Source organism: Cricetulus griseus, assembly GCF_003668045.3.
Source record: "Cricetulus griseus strain 17A/GY chromosome 1 unlocalized genomic scaffold, alternate assembly CriGri-PICRH-1.0 chr1_0, whole genome shotgun sequence".
Lineage (NCBI taxonomy): Eukaryota > Metazoa > Chordata > Mammalia > Rodentia > Cricetidae > Cricetulus > Cricetulus griseus.
This window is the reverse complement of record NW_023276806.1, coordinates 189,452,947-189,474,591: the sequence shown is the minus strand read 5'-3', so window position 1 is coordinate 189,474,591 and position 21,645 is coordinate 189,452,947. Positions and strand designations below refer to the sequence as shown.

General features: G+C 45.5%; 1 protein-coding gene across 6 annotated transcripts in view; it reads right to left on the bottom strand.

Annotated features, from left to right (window-relative positions):
• Positions 1-21,645, bottom strand: part of Hipk2 (homeodomain interacting protein kinase 2) — a 190,508-nt gene that overhangs the window by 12,950 nt on the left and 155,913 nt on the right. For 4 of the 6 annotated variants that reach the window (XM_027391501.2, XM_027391503.2, XM_027391506.2 and 1 more), the window contains 4 exons: positions 21,003-21,145; positions 18,166-18,345; positions 14,421-14,702; positions 3,105-3,352 (listed from right to left, as the gene is read on the bottom strand). In XM_027391501.2, the coding sequence (XP_027247302.1) occupies positions 3,105-3,352; positions 14,421-14,702; positions 18,166-18,345; positions 21,003-21,145 (853 nt within the window). The remainder of the gene's footprint in view (positions 1-3,104; positions 3,353-14,420; positions 14,703-18,165; positions 18,346-21,002; positions 21,146-21,645) is intronic. The other 2 variants (XM_027391502.2, XM_027391504.2) reach the window with 1 other exon arrangement.

Genomic DNA, 21,645 nt, shown 5'->3' with positions numbered 1-21,645 from the left:
AACACTCCTGTTTCTGCTTTTTCTGTGCTGGTTTTAGAGACGTGTGTCACCACACTTGGCTTAGCTATAACCTCTTTATTGAGGCAAGCAACAAGGACAGTCATGAGGTGATACTGTGTGTCTCCAGATGCAAACCTGCACAAGAGCCTCAGCAAACAGTCGGGAGAAGGCCCCAGATACCTCCTCTGTGTCCTATTTGAATCCCCGCAGGAACAAAAGGGCCCAGTAAACTGTACTATTGGTGTTGTATGGTTTAAAAGCCACAATTAGCATACAGTTAACATATTAATTGTACTCCTTAAAAGCTAAAGAACAGAGAGGAATTAGTTGAGAAGAAAATGGCTTTGGTTTGAAGGTTGAAGGACAGCCTGCCTCCCACTGCCCCAGGCCAACCAAGTGCCAGTCTAGGCAGGAATGCAACGCCAGCAAGGAGATGGGCAGTAGAGACCGATGCTGATTCTCTTACAAGCCCGAGGAGTGCTTTGCCCAAGGTGGGAGGGAGCATGCTGTGAGGAGAAGACCGTTGAACCCTCTCATCTCCGCCAGTCCAAGTCCCTCTGAGCACTGTCACATTGTGTTTTGTAGTAATGATTCATTCCCTTTGTTGAGTTCTGGAATTGACTAAAATACAGGTCTACACCTCATTCTTAGGGCAGATAAGGAACCATGTATAATAAAAGATGGGGCCTGTGAATGACTTGGGCTGGGTCAACTTTTTGACAAATTCCAGGGCAATGAAGTCAGCCTTGAGAACCCCAAGGCAACCCGTGATGATGGGAGAAGAGTTCCATCAAAGGCACTGGCTCTAGGGGGATGAAGGCACACCGGGACCCTGGAGACAGCAGATTACGGCATATGCAGAAGGCAGAGGGACCATCCTACCTCTCAAGAGATCCCAGCCTCAAGTAAGGGGAGATCTGATTTGCTGGGAAGGAGATGGTGGGTCCCAGAAAGAGGTCCCTAAATCTGACTGTGCACTGGCACCAAGGCCTCTCCCACTTACCCTCTGTGTGAGAGTCCCCCTGGAGGTGCTGGGGTTAGTGTACTGAGCTTCCCAGGAATCCAGAGAAGCCAGGCACTAGTGGAGCAGATGACATTTAGGACTCAGTGCCCAAGCTAAGCCAGTTGGATTCTCAAAGCCCAGTCCATACCTGGGTCTTTGAGGACTAGATATGCGGTCAAACAAAGCTGCAAGCCCTGGCTACAGCAGGGCTTCCTTTCCCTCTAGGAACCAGGAGCTTGTGTGCTGGACTCAAGCTCCTCCCTGCTGGTGACAGATCAGGAGCAGGTCTCTGCTCTAGTTCAGCATCCTAGAAACTTTGTAGGTATGTTAGAGGGAGAATCAATTAGTTCAAGGGATCTACAGCTTGGGTGTGCAAAATGGCAATGTTAGAAAGAGCCTGGTGTCCCACCAATTACCTTTACTGTGGTGACAACATGAGGGACTGGGTCAGAATGGGTCAGGCTGTTAGAGTGGAAGAGCCCTGGATGTAGGAAGGTCCTGAAAGGGTCAAGAGACTCAGGTAGTGACTTCCTTTGCAGAGGTGGCAAGGGACCATCACTATCCTAATGTAGAGCCTGTGCTGTGAGGGAACAGACCCTCATTTAAGCAGTGTGTGTGCAAATGTACCTAGAGCACTGGAAGCTGCAGACCGCTCCTGAGAGGCTAGCTGCATGGCCCCGGGCTAGTCTGAGAGCCTCAGTGTTCTTGCAGTTCCTTTGGAAATCACAGTAGCTGTGGAGTTATGATGAAGTTCTACTAGAGTGGGGTTCACTCCATATGCACAACCCCCTTACTGAGCAGCTCAGCAGCCTCATGCTATTTCTTAGCCAGGGCACTGTGGGCCCTACTCTGCTTCTCACCGCTACAGCATGGACTTTGTAACTACCATCAACCCCACAGACTGGGACCAGCTAGGGTATAAAATGAGCAGCAGTGGCTGGGTGCCAGGCAGATGTTTTTAAAGAGCCTGTCTTCTGAAGAAGGTAGCTGGGGGGTACCTGAGAATGCCTGACAAGGAGACCTGTGAGCATCCCACACATGGGTCACCCCCAGTCAGGTGGTGAGGGAGAAAGAGGCCCAAGCCGGTTTCCATTTCCTTTTAGGCATATAGTTCTTGGTATAAAAAGGGGGGGCTGGTCACAGGCTTGCTATGAACACTGGAAGTATTGCAGGCTGGCTGCATCAGGGGACTGGGGAACCCTTAGAGATCTCATCTTGAATTCTGCTCTGCACCTTGAGTGGTGGTACCCCAGCAGCCTGTCTGTATCTTCTAGGCTTGGCAATGCTGTAACCAGCAAAGAAGAACCCGTATCTTCCAGGGTAATCTCAGGTATCTTTTGTTGCTATGTCAGGTGACAGACAGGGGTCCCCACCAAGGAACAACAGCTTCTCATTTTAGACAAAGCTTTGACAGTGTGTCCCTTCCTGACATGAAGATGCTGCCTGGCCTGACTGAAGCTGATGACAGCATGTGGCAGAAAAGCAGACCCTTTTGACTTAGTCTCCCAATTCTTCCGTGTGAGTCCGAGAGATGGAAACCCTGAAGAGATGCTGCTGCGCAAGCCCATGGTGGTGGACAGCTGTGCTCATTTCCAAGGCTCAGCTCACCAGCTTCCTGCTAGGGTGCAATTTTCAGAACAACCCTCACGGAATGTTAGTTCTTTAAACAAAACTGAGAGAAATGCACTCAGCTCACATGTCTGTGCCCAAGAAAAAGTCCTGATAAAGAAAGGGTCCATGACCCCCCATATGGCAAGCTCAGAGGAAGTGTTTCCTCCATAGCACACCTGCTCTATTAGTGGGGCCCCTAGAAAGACGTCAGGATGCCCAGACCAGCTGATAGGAAATGAGGTGCTTACGCTGTTTACCAACCATGACCGAAGCAGAGCCACCATGAGAACAGCCAGGATTTCAAGAGGAAAATGTTCTCTATAGAACATGATGATATTCTATGATATAGCAGAATTCCACAGAACCATGTACACAACATAGGTCATCGGAAATAATTAGGTACTTTTTGTTTCACTAGTACTAGCATTTCTAATAGCAGAAAACAGGAAAAGCAGAGAAATGGTACGGGCTTGCTGTGGTCCCAGGTTACCTGGCCCTAGGCTGTCACATTCTACCAACACTTCGCTGGCCTGGGTCTTCAGGGGGGGTACGATGATGGTGCGGGGGTTGCCGGTACAGTGATTCTCTGGACCCCCCTTAGTGTCCAAGGTGTTGGTGCCATTGTGCCCTGTTCGCTGCTGCACCGAGTAGGGGCTGGTGTTGCTGGAGGAGTCGGAGTAGGGAGAATCGTGGACTGTGACACAGCTGATGACATTTTTTCTTTGCTTGGAGACCGTGCTGCAAAGTTAAGGGGAGAAGTTAGAACTGTGGGCTGGGCCTGGCACTAGGCACACTGGTGCCGAGCGGGACAATTACAGGTAGGCTTGGGCTGTCCCTATGTGGCAGATTCATTAGAGTTCGGTGGCAACCCCTCTGACCACTAGAACTGGTGTCTGTCTGAGCAATGAACTAGGCAGGCAGAGGAGGGCCCTGAGTCTGGGGTTTGGGCCTGTGGGAATCAACATAGTGTAAGCAGGAAGGGAAGAGTTGTCCAGTGACCCAGGATGCTGGTGGAGGGCTAGAACGAGTGAGGCTCTGAAGATCTCAGCATCATCATTCAGAAACTCCGAGAAATAGAAATTGAATTGAATTTGAGTGGTTGTGTTTAGGCTACCTAGGACCTCTGGGTACCCATTTTTTAGGGATGGCCTGGTCTGGCCTTCTGCAGAGTTCCCATTCTCTGGGCCAAGGTCGGGAGACAGTACTGTCCTGAGCTCTAAAGGCAAGTCTCCTAGGTGCCAATGCCACTAGGGAGTGCACCCCAACCCCAGGTCTTGATCTTCTGAGACTTTACCTGGAAATGGGGAAGAGCAGGCTTGGGGTGGCTCTTGGCCAGCACTTGCTTTCACAGAGTTTTATGCTCCTGTGGTTCCTCTGGGAACCAATTCCATCTGCCTGAGGCTTGGTGATAGGCTGCTGGGATGGCAGACGTGGAACTTACTACGCATTATGCAAGGGTTTAAAAGTGGATGTTCATTTATTTTTGTACACTGATCAGTTATTTTAAGAAATAACAATTGCCTAGACAAGATGGCCACTTTCCAGCTAATCTGATAGGAGAAAGAGCTAGTATTTATAGAATCTGATAGAATTTTCAGTAATCCTCCTACCCCAGACTCTTGACTAATGCACAGACCCAGGCCAGGCTATTCCCAATATGAGTGTCTTATCACCGCAGGGAGAGTAGGGAAGTGGGCACTTTTAAGAGCAGCTGGGCAGAAGGCTAGTAGGTCAGTAGGGCTGTAGACCTACAGAGGCTGGACGGGCAGTGGGGTGAAGGCTCTGGGGACCTGGCCCTGCTCCTGACACCCAGCATGTCGGGGCTGGGCCATTCCTTCAGTGGCCATACACCTATCCTTCCTGGGTTAGGGCAGAAGGTCCCTGCTGGGGCTGTCGGTTAGAACATGGGTTTCCAGTCAGATGTTTAACTTCAGTACATGCTGATGACAGGGCCTTGGGAATCAATTTCTGAGGGATTTAGTTGTCTACACAGCAATAATATGGGTCATGACAACAGAACCTGTGTCACAGGCTGTTCTTGGGACTTAGTACTATCACTATTCGTATATAGGATGAGCTGCTCGAATCCAAAGTTATAAAAGCTCCCAAAGATAAACCCTTTTGTGTTGACATGATATCACAAGTGGAAAATCCCATGTCTGACGATGTGACAGGCTGAGGTCAGAAAGCAGGCACACTAAGAATAATTGTGTAAAATTCCCTTTAGAGGGTATGCACATGAGAAAATTTGAAATTTCTGGTCTCAAGTCTTTTTTTTTTGGGGGGGGTGTTTGAGACAGGGTTTCTCTGGGTAGACCAGGGTAGCTTCAAAGTCACAGAGATCCGCCTGCCTCTGACTCCTGAGTGCTAGGATTAAAGGCGTGCGCCACCAAGTCTTTTTAAAAACAATTTTAATTTTATTCAAAGTAGATTTTTATGTAATATATTCTGATCATGGTTTTTCTTCCCTCAACTTCCTTCACATCCTCAAATCCAAACCATTTCTCTCTCATTAGACAACCAAGAAACAAAAACAAAACAGCCATACAAACAAATTAGAATAGGAAAAATAAGCAGGAAAAAACCCCTAAAAAACAAGAAACACACACAGATGCAGAGACATGCTCCCTTCTCCCCAGAAATCCCACAAAAATACAAAATCAGATACTATAATATATTAGCAAAAGACTTGTAAGGAAAAAAAAAATGCCCAGACAAACCCCTCTGACATAAAAGTCCTCTCCAAATACCACAGAGTTTGTTTAGTGGTGGCCATCTAGCGCTGGTGTGGGCCTGCCTGTAAGCGAGGCTCTCCTGGAGAAGAAATTCTTCCTCTCATTGGTTATCAGTTGGAAACAGCGGCTGAGTTAGGGAAGGGCTTTTGTCCACCTCCCTCAGTGGGGGGGGGGGCATCTCCTTAGACCTGGGCAGGCTCTGTCCCAGCCCTTTAAAAACACAGGGATCCACTCTATAGTCCAGACTGCCTCCTGAGTGCTAGGATTTAAGGCACGTAGCACCACACCTGGTGTCTCAAGCCTTCTGGATAAAGGACATTCAATGTGTACTCTCATCAGCTGTGCTCCCCGAGATAACAGGGAAGCAAGCTGCACAGAATCTCACCAGGCACAAAGAGGGAAGGGCTTGCTGAAGAGGTTCTTCTTTAGTCTGTGCTGAGCCAGAAGATTGAGAGCAAAGACATGACATGCCATTAGTTTGGAATCTTGGAGCTCTACAGATTCAGTCAGTGCCACAGGGAATAGCTGCACAAAGGTAAAGAAACATGCCCCTGTCCTCGAGAAGATGAAAAGCCCAGTGGGAGATGGTACAACAACACGACAAGTTAAACAGTAAAAGCTCTCAATAACCAGTTAGAATAATGGAGTCACAAAGCCATCCATGATTAACTGTCACAGGACTCTTCCAGATGATAATTGTTAAGAACCCAAAAGAAGGCCAGGAATGAACTGGCCACACATTTGCAGCTCTTCACATTAACAGATAGAACCAGGTGCATTTTAACTAATAAAGACCCACATTCCTCACTTATAATAAATTTAAACCCAGAGGTCTAGTGCATTTCAAAAAAGCCCAACACAGTTATCACAGCAATGCAATTCCTAGGCATATTATCAAAGGCAATGGAAATGGGATTCAAACAGTGATTATTATCTCAATGTCCCACAGCAGTGTTGTTCATAACACCCAAGACAGAACAACAAAGTAAGCACTCACCAACAGGTGACTGGATAAATGAAACCTAGCATACCCATACCATGGATTCTAGTCAATCAAAAGGTTGAAATTCCTTTCTAAAAATTTTTTATTGTACTTAATTGTGTATGTGCATGTGTGTGCAGGTACCCATAGAAGCCAGAGGTTTCAGGAGGTTGTGAGCCTCCTGATACAGGTTCTAGGGATAGAGTGTAAGTCCACCAAAGGGTAGTAAGTACCATCTCTCCAGCTCCTTGAGTGAAGTTCTGATAATACACTAAAACATTGATGAACCCTGAAAATATCACATAAAATAAGCCAGAAACATTGATGAACCCTGAAAATATCACATAAAATAAGCCAGAAACAAATTCTGCATGATTCAACACACAAAATATCTAGAATAGGCAAACAAAAAGGAAATAGATCATAGATACCAGAGGTCTGGGGAGGGGTGAGCAGAGAAAAATGTAAACTTATTTAATGGGCATAGAATATTGGGCTGGAACGACAGAAAAGTTTTACAAACAAATAACGATGACAATCAGTGCCCCCAAATGGTTAAAATGGCAAATTTCTTTTTTTTTAACCATAATTTAAAGGAAATGAATATGCAATCTCCCTGGTGAACTGTACTCAGTAAATGGGTAAATTGTATTGTATATGGATTTTTCTAATTTTAAAAAGCCTACAGGCTTATCCACAAAAAAAAAAAAAAAAAAAAAAAGGTCACAGGGCATGGCCTCAGGCCCTCGAGCAGCCCTGCCTCAGCAGATGTCAGGGGCCACAAGTAACTGAGATTTGTCCCGAGCATTAGAAAGTGAGTCCTTGGAAGAGTTTCCTACACCTGGTCAGCAGGAGAAAGCAATGAGAGTGGGGGCCAGTGTGGAAAGCGAGGAAGGAGGAGACCTGCTGTTCTTTTCTGTGGTAGGAGAGGTAAAGGGAGCTGCTGGACTCTGAGCAGAACATTGTGATGTCCTGTTGCTCCCAGGACCAGGGACGGAGCCTGGGATTCACTCCAGCAAGTTCCCAAGGGGATGCAGGGGGTGGGCTGCTCTGCTCCTCACTTGTACTTGAGTAAATAACCCAAACACAGTGGCTCTTCTTACCATTTGCTGAAATGAGGGTATGTTCTGCTGCAGGGCATGATCTGTAGGGTGGTGGACTCATGCAAATGTTCCTCTAGTTCTAGTTTACAGATGGACCCTGAGGAATGAACCATGGTCCTATACCATCCATCTAGCTCTGGCCCTCTCTGAAATTGCTAGGGGAAGTGGGAATCTCCTTAGTGAGAGGACCTTATACAAGTGTGGTCCTCGGCAGTTCCTGCTGAGCCTCCCTCCCTCAGGCTATCAGCACACTGCCACTGAAGGAAGGCTTTCTGAGCAGTCCTGGGAGAGCTGGAAGCCTGACTGGATCACCTGTGAGGACTTAGGGCCAGGTTCACAATAGGAAGCTGGCAGGCAGTGAGTGGGTGGAGGAGTTGGACAGAGGAGCTCTACAAACTCTTCATAAACGCCATCCCGTTGTCTGTATGGGAAGCCCCATGACTAACAAGCAAAACCACATGGCACAGCTTAATATTGTATCTTCATGGATTTATATATGACAGTTTTGGGAAAAGTGAATTAGCTCCGTTTCTAATCCTGTCTCCTGCTAGAAATGTCTGTGCTCTACACAAATATACTATCCAGATTAGAGAACAATGGGAAACTGCTAAGTGGCTCATTTTAAAACCAAGCACACAGTTGAGATCACCACTAGAGTTCTTCAGGCTCCTGTATGTCGATACTACTGGGATTTATTCTACCATTGTCTCTCATTGTTACTGACAGTTTATAAATCTCATTTTGAGCTGGTTAATGGAAGTGAGAGAGACAGCGATAGGAGGGGAATGAGAAATATTTGCTCAAATGGCCTTGACAGACACCACTTCTGAATAAGAAGCATAACAGCAAGACCTCACCACTGTATTATGTTGTCATGGCAATAGATGACTTTCATCATTTTAAAATGATGAGAGGAAATAAAGAACTAAGAAGTATAGAAGTGAACCACAAAGAGAAAATACAGCCAGACGATCAGATGCAAGCCCTGACCCCATCCTGGTTGGATCCTGTCTAGAATGTGGTTCTGATTTCTATTTGCTAATCTCAGTCAATTTCATCCTTCAAGACCAAGGTCAAAATCCATCTCCTCCAATAAACTTTCCATGACTCCTTTATCTCCCCTGACTTCAGAGTAAATGCTATATGTGAAAAAAACAAACAAACCTACTCTTCCATTACAACACTGATGACCAAATAAGGTGACCCACACTGGATATATACCCACTACCACACCGGATATATACCAACTGCCACTCAAATGCTGTATGTGTGCTGCCTCCTACTGTCCTCACAGCACGACTACACGGTGAAGCAACTGCAGACAAGGAGGGCTTGAGTCACTTGCTTGCCCAAGGCCAACACATCTGCCGTCTTAATCACTAAGTTACATAGCCCTCTGCCTTCCCAGAGAGGTTCCTAGCTAACACTGGAAAGGTAAAGTGAGGCAAACTTCATTTAATATGGCACATACATTCCATGCAAATGACATTATTTATGTCTGTATGTATATACTCATGTGTGTCAACGTTAAGGTCAGCCTTCACATGACTGCTTTGTAGGACATCAGAAAGGGGCCTGGAAGGAGTTGCAGGCTTTCCTTTGCCTTCCTTCAGTAGTTCAATGATCTCTCTTCCTAAACCAGTTGGACTCAGCTGGCCAATCACATTGAGCCTATGCATTGACCAATGCCCTGCCAAGCTGGATCCAACCCTCTCTGGTGCCCTTAGCCCCACACACCTGTTGAGAGTAATGAGTAACCAGGAGGTTGCCACATGTTAGTGTGGCTCTGTGGTATGCTAAGACATTAGGATAGGCTGTTAGGGACAGACAGATTGCACAGTGTTGCTTGTTCAAGATGTAGTTCCTGAGCCTCTCCAAGCCACCCACTGACCTGTTTTGAATAGGGCCCTGTGATGAGGACTCAGTGAGGATGTCTGGAGTGTACAGCCTTCCATTGCTGAGTGTGAGTCCCACAAGACTGAAATAGTTTTCAACTTAGAGGTGGGTTATAGCTTGAAACAAAGTTCCCTTACATGACACTGTGAGTCTGTTTTCTTTGTTCCCTCCCTTGAGTTGGCAGTCACTGTCCCAGGAGTGCAATTCTGATGCTGATTGTATGGGGCTTTTTTGGGGGTTGGTGGTGGTTTGAGACAGGGTTTCTCTGTGGCTTTGGAGGCTATTCTGGCACTCACTCTGTAGACCAGGCTGGTCTCGAACTCACAGAGATCCTCCTGCCTCTGCCTCCCGAGTGCTGGGATTAAAGGCATGTGCCACCACTATCTGGCCGTACGGGGCTTTTTAACCAGTATAGGAGGGCGGTGAGTTTACATTGTTGTATGTGTCAATTCAAAGAAACTCCAATTTGGTGACATTTTTACTCAGGCAATAATAAATGAGTGTTTATTTTTCTTCCTCCTGTTGTTAATTTTTTAGGCAGAAGTCATTTGAACAATAGTTTGTAAGTTTCTGACTGTGACTTTTCTGAACTAATTTTACTATCTTTTCAATTTAGTATAAAGAAACAAAATATCTTGAGTCAACTCTTTTTTGGGGTAGGTGCTGAACTCAGACCCTCATGCATTTTGAATGAGCAACAGAACTACAGCCCTAGGGCTCCCCATTTTCTTTTTAGATAAATACTTTAAGAGTGATTTAAGAATTGCTTTTATATCTACTATCTATATACTTAGAGTTGACATTGTTGGCAAAGTTGGCTGAAGACTCCTGGGGTAGCTGCTGTGTACCGTGAAGGGTAGAATGTACTCTGTACCCTGAGACCTGACTCCCCTGTGAGAGATGGCCGGCCACTCAAGTGACTTGGGGAATGAGTGGGCATGGGAATAATGGAACCTGGACAAAAAAATTTCTTGCTGATCATCTGAAATAAATCACTTTGATCACACATTTAAAATGTTTTCCTTGTGACAGAAGTTCATATGTCACAGCTTCTATAAGGCAGTTTCTGCAAAAGATGAGTTAGGCATGAGGATTTGGATAAACCGTTATGTCCCTGTAAACACTGTTCATGAAGATTCCAGGTAAAAGAAGACAGAGACAATCAAATGCTTCCCTCATCAAAAACACTTAACATATGTAAAATATGACCAGTTCTACTTTGTCGTAGGAAATGTAGCAAAAAGATGTTTATTGTTTAGTTTTTCTGTCTTTATGCCAAGTCTCTAGCCATGATTAAAAAAATCCCCTAGTCTATTAGTAAACCATTAAAAAACGAGAGCCCACTGGCTTTTCAGTGGCCTGCCCATTTATTGAAATGTTCTTCAACAGTGGGAAGATTTAAACTTCTGCCCATTTCCTGGGGCAGCCTCAGCAGGGTGCTCTTAGCTCCTCATGGTCCTGTCAGAGCTCTCTGAATACACTGGATGCTTTCATGGGACTGAGGACAGAACAATAGTTGCTAAACTAGTGACTAAAAAGAAATCGGTTATTTTGTCAGTAATAAATAATATAATTTCTTCAATGGCATAGCACTTCCTGAATGAACCCCAATTCTTCGGCTTGAACCTCTATTAATTTGACTGAGTCATTTGGCCTTCTTGGGCCTTTGTTTTCTCCTTTACTGAATGGGAACAGAAGGGACGAGACTGTGGGTAAAGCATGTGTGCAGGTCTGCTAGATTCCCCTCAGTTCATCATTCATTCTGTCCCATGTGTCTCTCCATGCTGTGGAAGTCTCCTGATTGGTGGGAGACTTGCCATTGCTTCAGCAACTAACAGTGCTCATATTTGTGGTCAAGAATAATGATCCTCCCTTGACATTCTTTTAACAATTCTGGGCAATGTCATCTAGTCTCAGAGATTGAGTGAGTAAGGTCAGTAAGGTCTAAAAATGTGATTTACCACTTATGATGCTAAAACACACACTGTGGTGAGGCTGTGTTACCTCCGTGAGTGTCCTTGACCCCAGCTCTAGATGTTGTGCTGAAGCTGAGCTGCCCTAGGGAAGCAACCAGCATTTCAGGATCACCCTGGGTACTATAAATGCTAGATTTAGGGTAAGCATCAAGTAGGGAATTAAGTCAGGAAGACAGAACAATCAAGTCACTCACTTCCAAGGAGAAATGCAGTTTGGTGACAAGGATGACCAGATTTAGGGACTGTGGTGGTTTAAATGAGATGCCCCCCATAAGTCTTGGGGATATGAATATCCAAGTTTATGGCTGATTGGTGAGACCATGATGGAGGAAGTCTGTCACTGGGGTGGGCTCTGAGGCTTCAGAAGACTCTCATGGTTTAGAGTTAGCGCTCTCTGCCTCCTGCTCAAGGTTCAGGATGTAAGTCTCAGCTGTTCCTGCTGCTTGCTACTTTTGCTCTGCCATCTGGGTTCTAACCCTCTACAGCCATAACCCCAAGTAAACTTTCTTCTCTAAGCTGCCTTGACTATGGTGTTTATCTCAATAGAAAAGTAGCTAACACAGGGATGGAATGTCTCCAGTACTCAGACTGGAATGGGGAGGACAAGGAATCCCGTACAGCTCTGGAGCCCACGGCCAAGTGCCTTCTTGTTTAGGTGCACATTGTAAACTCTTGGTTTTCCAGAATGGATGCTTTTCCTTGAGCTCCTTAGAGTCTTCTGACAGATACTTCATCCCCATCTAAAGGGAAATGCCTCAATAACTATTTCTCACGCCAAACCCATTTTCTCCAATGTCTGCATTCTCATGGGTGAGCTTTGCTACTGTGACGCCCCTCCCCACCTGCTCACCTCTGAGGCTCTGCCACGCCAGTCACCTCATTAAATCTACAACTCTCTTCTCTCAACAACTTCCCCTGACACTTGGCTGGTTTCTCTGAGATGCTCTGCTTTGTGTCAGAATGATTTGTACATGTCTTATTTTGCTCATCACCTGCAAGCCTCACGAAGAGAGAACACTTGGCGTTCCAGACATCCTAACTATGTCCCTTTACGTTCTCACTGTTAAACAAAGTCACAATTACATGATCCAGTCACACAGCAGCTTCTCTATGAGGAAGCGCTACTGGCTGTTGCTTCTTCAGGTAGACTTTCCTATCTTCTTGGGTGCTGACCGTCTTCTAAGGCAACAGTCATTTATCTCTGCAGAAAATATCATTACTGCATCTTCCTCTGCAAGCTCCCTGTTACCTTGTGAGTGGCTGAGGCCCTTCACATGGCTCCATGGCTTCAGTCTGCAGTCACTCAGAAGAGCATCTCTATCGTGTTTTCCCTGTCCTGGTGAAGGCTGGCAGTCCCCTGTATTTCCTACAGTATAAAGCCACTGGGTTCAGTTTGTGATTGTTCCTCCCAATGTCACCTGCCCTCAGGCTGCAGCCCACCTCTGAGTCTCTCAGTTATGTTTCCTCCTGGGGAAACAATTCTGTGTTCCACTTGCCTTCCGCTTTCAGCCCTATTGGCTCTGGCTGCTGGAGAGATGACATTGTCCTCTTCCTCTCTATTCAATCTCTCCTGGGCACTCATGTTCAGAGTTAGTGTCAATTCAGATCTCAGCCTTTAAAAATGACATTGCAATCTAGTTGACAGCGAGGACTTTAAATTGCTTTTGCATTTCTCCAGCTGTGCTCAAGGCTGCTCAGCGGTTTTTTTTTTTTTTTTTTTTTTTTTTTTGCCAGCGCTACATATGCACAGGCTTCCCCAAGCCAGGGGCCAGTCTTGGGTAGGAAGAACCTTCCTCTCTGGAAGGAGACCGAGCCCTCAGGTTTCTCAGGATTGGAAAGATGGAACACTGACTCAACTTGGGGCTGTAATCGAAAAGGAAAGTGGAGCTAGTCTTTGAATAAGTAGATGGAGTGTAAAGTGATTCTGGAGTACAAAACATGTGCCTGGACCCACCGACCCTATGTCCCTCAGATACCTAGCAAATGGCAGGAACAGAAACACAGAGGATTATCAAACTACACCAAAGATCACATTGAGTCATTCAACAGGAAAAAAGGACACGTTAATGAGACACATACTAGCTCTACTGGTAAAAGGGCAGACCACTAAATTTCACCAGGAAGAAAGGGTTGCATCCTGTAGGTACTGCTATAATGAGAGCGCTATAATTGGTCTAGCTGAACATTTTGTAATGACTTCAAGCATGAAATCTATTATTTAATCAAAAACATTATGATTAACAATTAGCAGCATTATGTCCAAAAAGGGAATCAATAATTTGGGCCGCATTGTAAGCACAGAACTTTGTACCTAGTTGTGGGAAGGACAATGATGACTGGAAGCTCTGGATTGGGGTGGCAGGCCCCCACCTATGGAAGCATACACAGTGTAAAATGAATTATTGCTACTGTGGAATAACTGCCAACTAGCAGTTTAAAGGACTGGGTTAATCAGACACAGGGAAATTTCTAATTAATTGGACAACTACTTCCAATTCTGAACGAGCCAAGGCAATGATAGAGAGATATCCTGATGAACTGGGAATAAATTCAATAGCCTGAGGCAGCATTTTTAAAACTTTTAAAAAAAAACTATTTCTTTTTTCTTTTCTCTTCTTCCTTCCTTAAAGATTTATTTATTATGTATACAGTGTTCTGTCTGCATGTGTTCCTGCAGGCCAGAAGGGGGCACCAGATTTCATTACGGATGGTTGTGAGCCATCATGTGGTTGCTGGGAATTGAGCTCAGGACCTCTGGAAGAGCAGCCAGTGCTCTTAACCTCTGAGCCATCTCCCCAGCCCCCCATTTTTTAAACTTGCAAGTGTTAAAATAAACTGGGATTGGGAGCCCAATTTTTATAGTCTCATGTTCCCAAATGTTTAGGGACTGTAACTATTCTTTAAGGCCAAACTCACTCAAAATTATTTTGGTTTTGAATAATTGTCAGTCTCATGAAATAATTGTGGATACAAGAACATGGCAAAATGAAAATTCAGGGATTAGCAGGAATGGCCATCATGCTTCACAGACTGACCCAGGTCCCTAGATAAGGCAGCACACAGCACGACACATGCCCTCAGCTCTCTCCCGAGAGTCTCAAGGCGCAGCCTCACCTGGTGGGTGCATGTTTCTGTTCTTCCTCCTCATCTGTGTCACTGCTGATGGTGATGACACTGACTGTGGGGCTAGGGGTGTCAGGGATGACAATCGTCTGCCGCTGCCGCTCTCGGGTGGTGCTGGAGGCCGCGTCACCCCACCCACAGGTGACTGAGGTGCTGCAGGCTGGGCTGCTGTGCACCATGGCACACCGTGGGGGAGTGTTCTCCTTGACACGCTTGGATCGCTGAGGGGAGCTGGTCGACTGGGAAGAGGTCACTTCACAGGTGGAGACATTTCTGTAAAGACAAAGCAACACACACTACATCTCCATCCAACTTTCAGAAAACACCACATTCACCAAATAGCCACAGAAAAAAGTCTGAAGCCCAGACCAGTTGGTCTCCATCTGTGACAGAAAATGTGGCGCCTCTAGAGGCCTTCAGTTAGTCACTACAGGACCTTCTCTGGGCTCTGGTTTGGGCACATATATCTGTTCTTGAGAGTTGGTCTTCTAGGGGCAGCTGTCCTGATCAGGATTTTAGTTACTTCATCCAACAAGGCCACATAGGATAATCTTCAGGATTAAACCCCAGCTTTTGGCTTCATCTAGTCCTCCCTCAATGGTCAGCTGTCCATCTTGTTTTTTCCAACAGAGCCTCTCACTGACCAGAGCTCACTGATTTAGCTGGTTGCCCAAGTTTCCCAGGATCAGCCTGTCTCTGACCCCTCCCCCCAGTACTTGAATTACAGGTGTGCACTGCTGTACTCAACTTTGTGTGCAGGGTCTAGGGACTGAACTTAGGTCCTGATGGTTGTGTGGCAAGCATTTACAGATAGAATGATCTCTTAGCCCCTTGGCTCAGCTTTCCCTTTTTTCTCTTCTGGGAAAAGCTATGGCCATTCAGATTTGTGTACAATGGAAAATAAAACAAAACCTTTTTAGATTTTGACCTGAGCCTCATGGAAGGCTTATCAATTAATTTGAATTGTAATAAAAAACTGGGACAAATACAAGAGGAACAAAGTATACTTTAAAAGCTTTAAAAAGTTGTGGATAAGCCAAATCTGACTATTGTAGTACAGTTCTAACTCTCTTAAAATTTTAGTTTTAGATTTATTCGTTATTTTGTGTGTATGCCTGGTGCCCTAGGAGGTCATAAGAGGGTGTCAGATCCTCTGGGACTGGAGTTACAGATGGTTATGAGCTGCCATGGGAGTTCTGGGAATCAAACCTGAGTCCTCTAGAAGAGCAGTCAGTGCTCTCAACTGGTAATCCATCTCTCCAGCCCATCAAAAGGAACTTTTTAATTTGGATTGATTGACCTGAAATTCTATATTAGTTCTGGTAACTTTAGGGAACAATTACCTTCGTTTCTTCCCATCAAACCCTTTGCTGATCCTGGCTAGGACCTATACAGTGAAGATCAAAGTCAAAAGAGAATGAATCTCCTTAGAGAGTCTAGTACCTTCTTAGTGAAGAGATGGAAGTACAATGAGGATAGTTTAGTAAAGGTGACTTTGGTTTTGTCTGTAGCTGGCATCAATCAGTTGTACTTATAAAGTCCTCTCTGGAGCTGGTAGTGAGGCTTTCTGGTTAGACTTTCTTTTATTCTGTTATGCATGTTATAGCTTTTACGGCTTACTCAGCACTGCTACAGGAGAAAGCATGTCTGCTGCATTACTACACAGGGGTGGCCTTCAGTGTGGATTCTCACAGTTTCAAAAAGAAGCAAATGTGTCACATGTGGTGCACACCTCTAATGCATTACTCAGGAGGCAGAGGCAGGATGATCTCTGTAAATCTGAAGCCAGGATTCATCTACATAGTGAGTTCTAGGCCAGCCAGAGCTTCAAAGTGAGACCCTGTCTCAAAACAACAATAATAAAGAGAATCGAGGAGATGACTTGCGCAGGGACTGTGTTGGTTTTGCCACGCCATGAGCAGTGTGCTCACCTGAAGCAGCTGGGTGCCAAGAAGACGAGAAGACGGGCAGGGCAGGGGTTTGCTGAACTGGCTGTGGGGCCAGGGTCCTGACTATGGTCACAAGGATGCTAAGCTCAGGTCTGTCTGGCGCCTGGTGCCTGGCTGGTCCTGATGGAGCACGGAGATCAAAGCAGTGGTTTCTGCTACCTCCAGTGACATTGGCATGTTGTCACAGGCTGCCACACAAAAGCATTCTGGGGAGCTGCCACTGATCTAAGCAGAATTCCCTTGTGTTCTCAGAAATACCCTAACAAGGGATTATGAAGAAGGACGCCAGCTTGAGGGAACTCAGCCCTTGCTTGAATTAATTTTCGAATGAGAATGAAAAGACAGATCTAGCTTCTGGCACCTGGATATATGAGGAAGAAGGGGGAAAAAAAAGGAAAGAAAACAAAACAAAATTCTCTAGTGTGATGGATAGACTTGACACACTGGGGAAGAGGAACCTCAGAAAAATGTGTCCATCAGGTTGGCCTGTGGGGAGTTTTTCTTGATTGCTAATTGATCTGAGAAGGCCCAGCTCACTGTGGGTGGTACCATCTCTATGCAGGTGGGCCTGCACTGCATAAGAAAGGCAGTTAAGCATGGGTTTGGGAGCAAACCAGTAAGCAGTGCTCATCCATGGCCTCTGCTTTTAATTCCAGCCTTCTCTCTGGATGATGGACTATATCCTGTAAGATGAAATAAACCCTTTCCTTTCCAAGTTGTTTTTGTTCAGTCTTTTTATCACAGAAACAGAAAAGCAAATGAGAACAACTAGACTTCTTATGTACCCAATTTCTCATGTTCAATGCACCCCAAATAAACAAATATGTGCATCTCTGTCACTGCCACGGGCCTTGTGGGAGCAACTCTAAATCTATTTGGCCAGCGATAGGTGTGGCGATTGCTCTTGTTTATTTTTAGAAGCCTCTTTTTTAAAGTCAGGCCCATTGAACTCTACAGTTGATACTATATATACTATATACTCTAAAACCCTGCCTTCTCAAGTGTCTGAGTTATTGACAAATACATGGTTACAAACTCCACCTACAACCCAGATATGAAGCTCTTTTCGCTCCTTCCCAGGAATTCCCTTCTTCGGGGCCAGTCTCTGGTGCTGCTAATTTATCTCTGTTTGCCTTCATCAAAGTGACATGTAGACATGGAGCCTTGTGTCACTCTTAATGGTTTAAGAGTTCAGGGGAATGGGAAAGCTTAGCAGTCTACTGTTAAGCATCTGGGAGTCACCAAAGTTATATTTAAGCAATCAGCCAAATGTGTTCATGTGGAAGCAGCTCCGTAGTTTCATGACCTAGATCTAACTTGCTAGCTGTAGAGCTTATTTTTGAGTTATGAGTTATATTTCTGACCTCAAATATTAAGGAAAATGCATGTTTTCTAGTGTTTTTGAAAAAGATATCTCTGTAATTTGTATTCAAATGGAGACACAGAGGCCTGTTGTTTCTAGAAAAGACGACAGAGATTGTGTGGCCAACTTTAACCACACTTTGATCCTCCTCAACTGTGCCCTTCTGTATAAAGTCTAGTTTCAGCTAAGAGGGACAGGAACTAGGAAGAGCCAAGAGACAGGGTTGCAGCTGCACAGAACCTAGAGAGAATGCTTTCAGCAAACCCTGGAGTATTCCACGTACCATAAAATGTTCCCTCAGTTCCTGTAGGAAGAGCTGCTCTCTGCACCACGCCAGGGTAGTGCACCAGCAATCCTACTTCCAAGCAGTGTTTAACATTTCAATCTTCTAGTGTTTCTGGCCACCAAAGCTCTCAGCACCTACCTCACAGATGACTGGTGCTGCTTACTCTTCCTGGAGGAGGTGGTGCTGGTTGGTTGCTGCCTCATCACATGGGCTACACCCACATTTAAGGGCTGGGCTGCTGGAAGGGTCACGTGTCCAGTCAAGAGTGTAGGCTGCTGCATGATGGGATTGTAATGGCTTCCATGAGCATGTGTGTTTCTGAAAGAGAAGAGGGAGCAGAAGGCCCCTGAGTGGTTTTTATAGAAGCTGAGCTCTTTAATAAGATGACTTCTCTCCCAGATAAAGAGAGGCTTTACTGTTGTTCTCTCTCACTCAGCTGTGAGGTGCCAGGTGAGCTGACATGTGGGCTTCCCACACTGTAGAATGGGAGTCCTGTGCTGAGGAGTAGGAGAAATCGGGCTGCTTGATGAGAACCAGGACTTTCAAGGGGAAAGAATGGCAAGTTCTAGAGAGATGGGATAAATAGCTCCCCCAGCTATTTACCCTGGACAGGTAACTATGCTGAACATTAATATGAGCATTTTGTTTTAGACTTTGCATAGCAACTTCAATGGGCTCTTTTATTCTGCTTTGTGAAGTGGGTAGGATGTCTTAGAAATACCATTTTATTAATGAGGGAACTGTAGTGAATGTGAAAACAGACTGGTGACTGGGAGCCATATGTTCCCGGCATTAGGAATCATTAATGTTCTTTTGAATTCCCCCAGTAGCTAACACAATGCCCAGGCATGTAGCAGCTGATCAGTTAATTACACGCTTGCTGAATGAACAATTAGGTTAACTGAAGGGTGACTAGACATGGACAGAGTTTGTATTAAATCAAAATTAATACACAGCAGAGAGAGCGATGCTGGCAGCCTGCACCCTGGAAATGGGTTACATTTTAAAGTCTCACCATCTAGGCTGGATGGTGCATAAAGCCTTGTTTTCCAACAGAAACTTTTAAAGTGATTAATTCCAAGACTTGTCCAAAAAAGCCCATTTAACACACAATAAAATTAAAAGCCAAGGAATCATTTAAACTTAAAAAGAAATGAAATTCCATCTTTGTAACTTGAAGGGATAAATTAGAGAAAAAGATGAGCATTTTGTAGTAACTGTGATTGTCTTTTAGACATGTATATGGCCTTGGGAAATGGTTGTGGTGACTTCTTTCTGCTGTTTATTTCCCCACAGACAGGCCTTTTCTCTTGGAAACAAGGGCAGCACTGGTGCTCCTCTTTTGTTTTCTGGCCATGGTTATGGATGCTCTTGGGCCCACAGTGAAATGCAGAGAGTGGGAATGTATGGAGATCACCAGTTAAGAGATGGAGAGAGCTGAAGAAGGCATGGACAAGTGTATGAATATTGCAGAGATTGAGCTCTAACTGCTAAAGGACAAAGGAAAATACGACGTGGGGGTGGTGACAGTGTCTTTCGGGAGAATAAGGGGGAGGGGAACCCAACGCAGGTCACATAGCTTTCCACTTGGCTGCTACTCCTAATGAGCTTGACGAAAGGCAAGTGTGAGCTGCCCTGAATGGGTGAAGGGAAGATGCCAAGCTTATTCATTCTGCTATGCTCAGGCTCTGCTAGACCGAGTGTTAAAGGGGGGCAAGTGCTTTGTGTTTCATTTCAGTTGACACACTCCTCCCCTCCACCCCCACCCCACAATCCTGTGCGATGAGCATCATGACCCCACTTTATTGAAAAGAAAACTGAGGCCACAGAAGTTAAATAACTTGCCCCAGGTCTTGCAGAGCCAGAACAGAAACCAGTTTCGCCTGGTTTGAAAGTGCTTCCATTGAGGGCAGACGGCAGCCATGGGGACGGCCCATGTGTTCTCCCCCTGCCAGTAGTCAGAAGTAGTTTTACATGGAGAAGGAAAAGGCTGCAGTAGACATGATTCAGGGGACTGACTTAGCCACCTGCCTACCTTTTCCTGAGAGTTATTTACTTATTTACACAGAGTTTCACTATGTAACTCAGGCTGGCCTCAAATTCGTAATCCTCTGCCTTAGCCTATGTGCCAAGATTTCAAATATATACTACCACATTCAACCCAAGAGCTCTATGCTCAGAAAAGGAACTAGGGGGACCCTCAGGATAGTATACAGACTACCAGAGGGGAGCAGGGAGTAATTTCTGTGGAAGAAGAAACAGCCCAAAGAGGCCACAGAGCTGGGGAGAATTTGAGGGCTGTCAGATGGCTCTGTACTGGTCAAGGAGGGCATTGTGATGGTGTTGGGATAAGTACCAGAGGAAAAGTGACAGGTGCTTATGAGAACAGCAGAGCAGGGTGTCCATGAGGGAGTCAGTGAGCTGCATGGACAGTTTTGGAAACAGATGCAGGGTACTGGCAGGCAGTGGCTAGAGTCCCTGGGGTCTGCAGGAGGGTGAACTCTTCTCCGTAAGACACGCTGGTAACTGAAGAGGCACATCTAACAAACATGTTGGAGCTTCTCCTTCAGAATACACCTCATCTGTCAAGCCTTCCCTGGGGAGCTCAGACAGACAGGCATCTGTGTCTCAAAACTTCATGAGAACCCTTTCGAGAATTGCTTAGGGCTCTGGGGACTCTTCTGTATTCCTTCACTGGTGACGAATGCTTGCTTTCTGAAAGGAGCTTAATTCTCAGAAAAACTCAGCCAGGTCTGGTGAGTCGCACAGTGGGTGGTTACAAGATATAACTGAGCTTTGTGTAGAAAATGACAGTAACTATAAATTGATCAGCTAAATCTTTGGTACCCTGGTATATTGTTTAAACCACCTCCCATTACACTGTGGTCATAGCCCATGTGATGTTCTCTGTCAGTGGTGGACAAAACTCCCATCTCAGAAAACACTTGCTCGACACAGAAGGGTTTCCTGTTTACCTCCAGTCAGCCAGTTGCTGAGTGCCTGCCATGGTCTCAGGGATCACAGCTGCATGCTGCACCGATGTGTGGGTGGCCACGCCAGTCAGCTGCTGCCAGGCTGGAGGAAGCAGGATCTGTTGGGCCCCACCTGGCCAGGCCTGCTGTAAGACAGAGGATATTCACAATCATCGCATTTTGTTAATCACCTAGTTGATTTGTACAAGTCTAGAGCTTACTCTGTGAGTGCACTGTGCTAGATCGTGTAATGCGTGTGAGAGTATGAAGTGGCTGTTGGCTTCGAAAAACCGAGAGAGAGCTGGAGAGATGGCTCAGTGGTTTAGAGCACTGACTAGTCTTCCATTGGACCTGGGTTCAATTCCCGGCAACCACATGGTGGATCACAACAATCTATAATGAGATCTACTGCCCTCTTCTGGCCTGCAGGAATACATTCAGGAAGAACACTGTATACATAATAATTAAATAAAATCTTAAAAAAAGAAATAAAGTAAATAAATTACACACACACACCCTAGAAAGACAACAGGTGAATAGGTATAGCGCTACAGAGATATTTGGATGGAATTTATTCATCTTAAAGATGGCTTCTTAATGAATTTGCTCTATTGAACAATGCTTGAAGTTCTATAAAACTCCATCT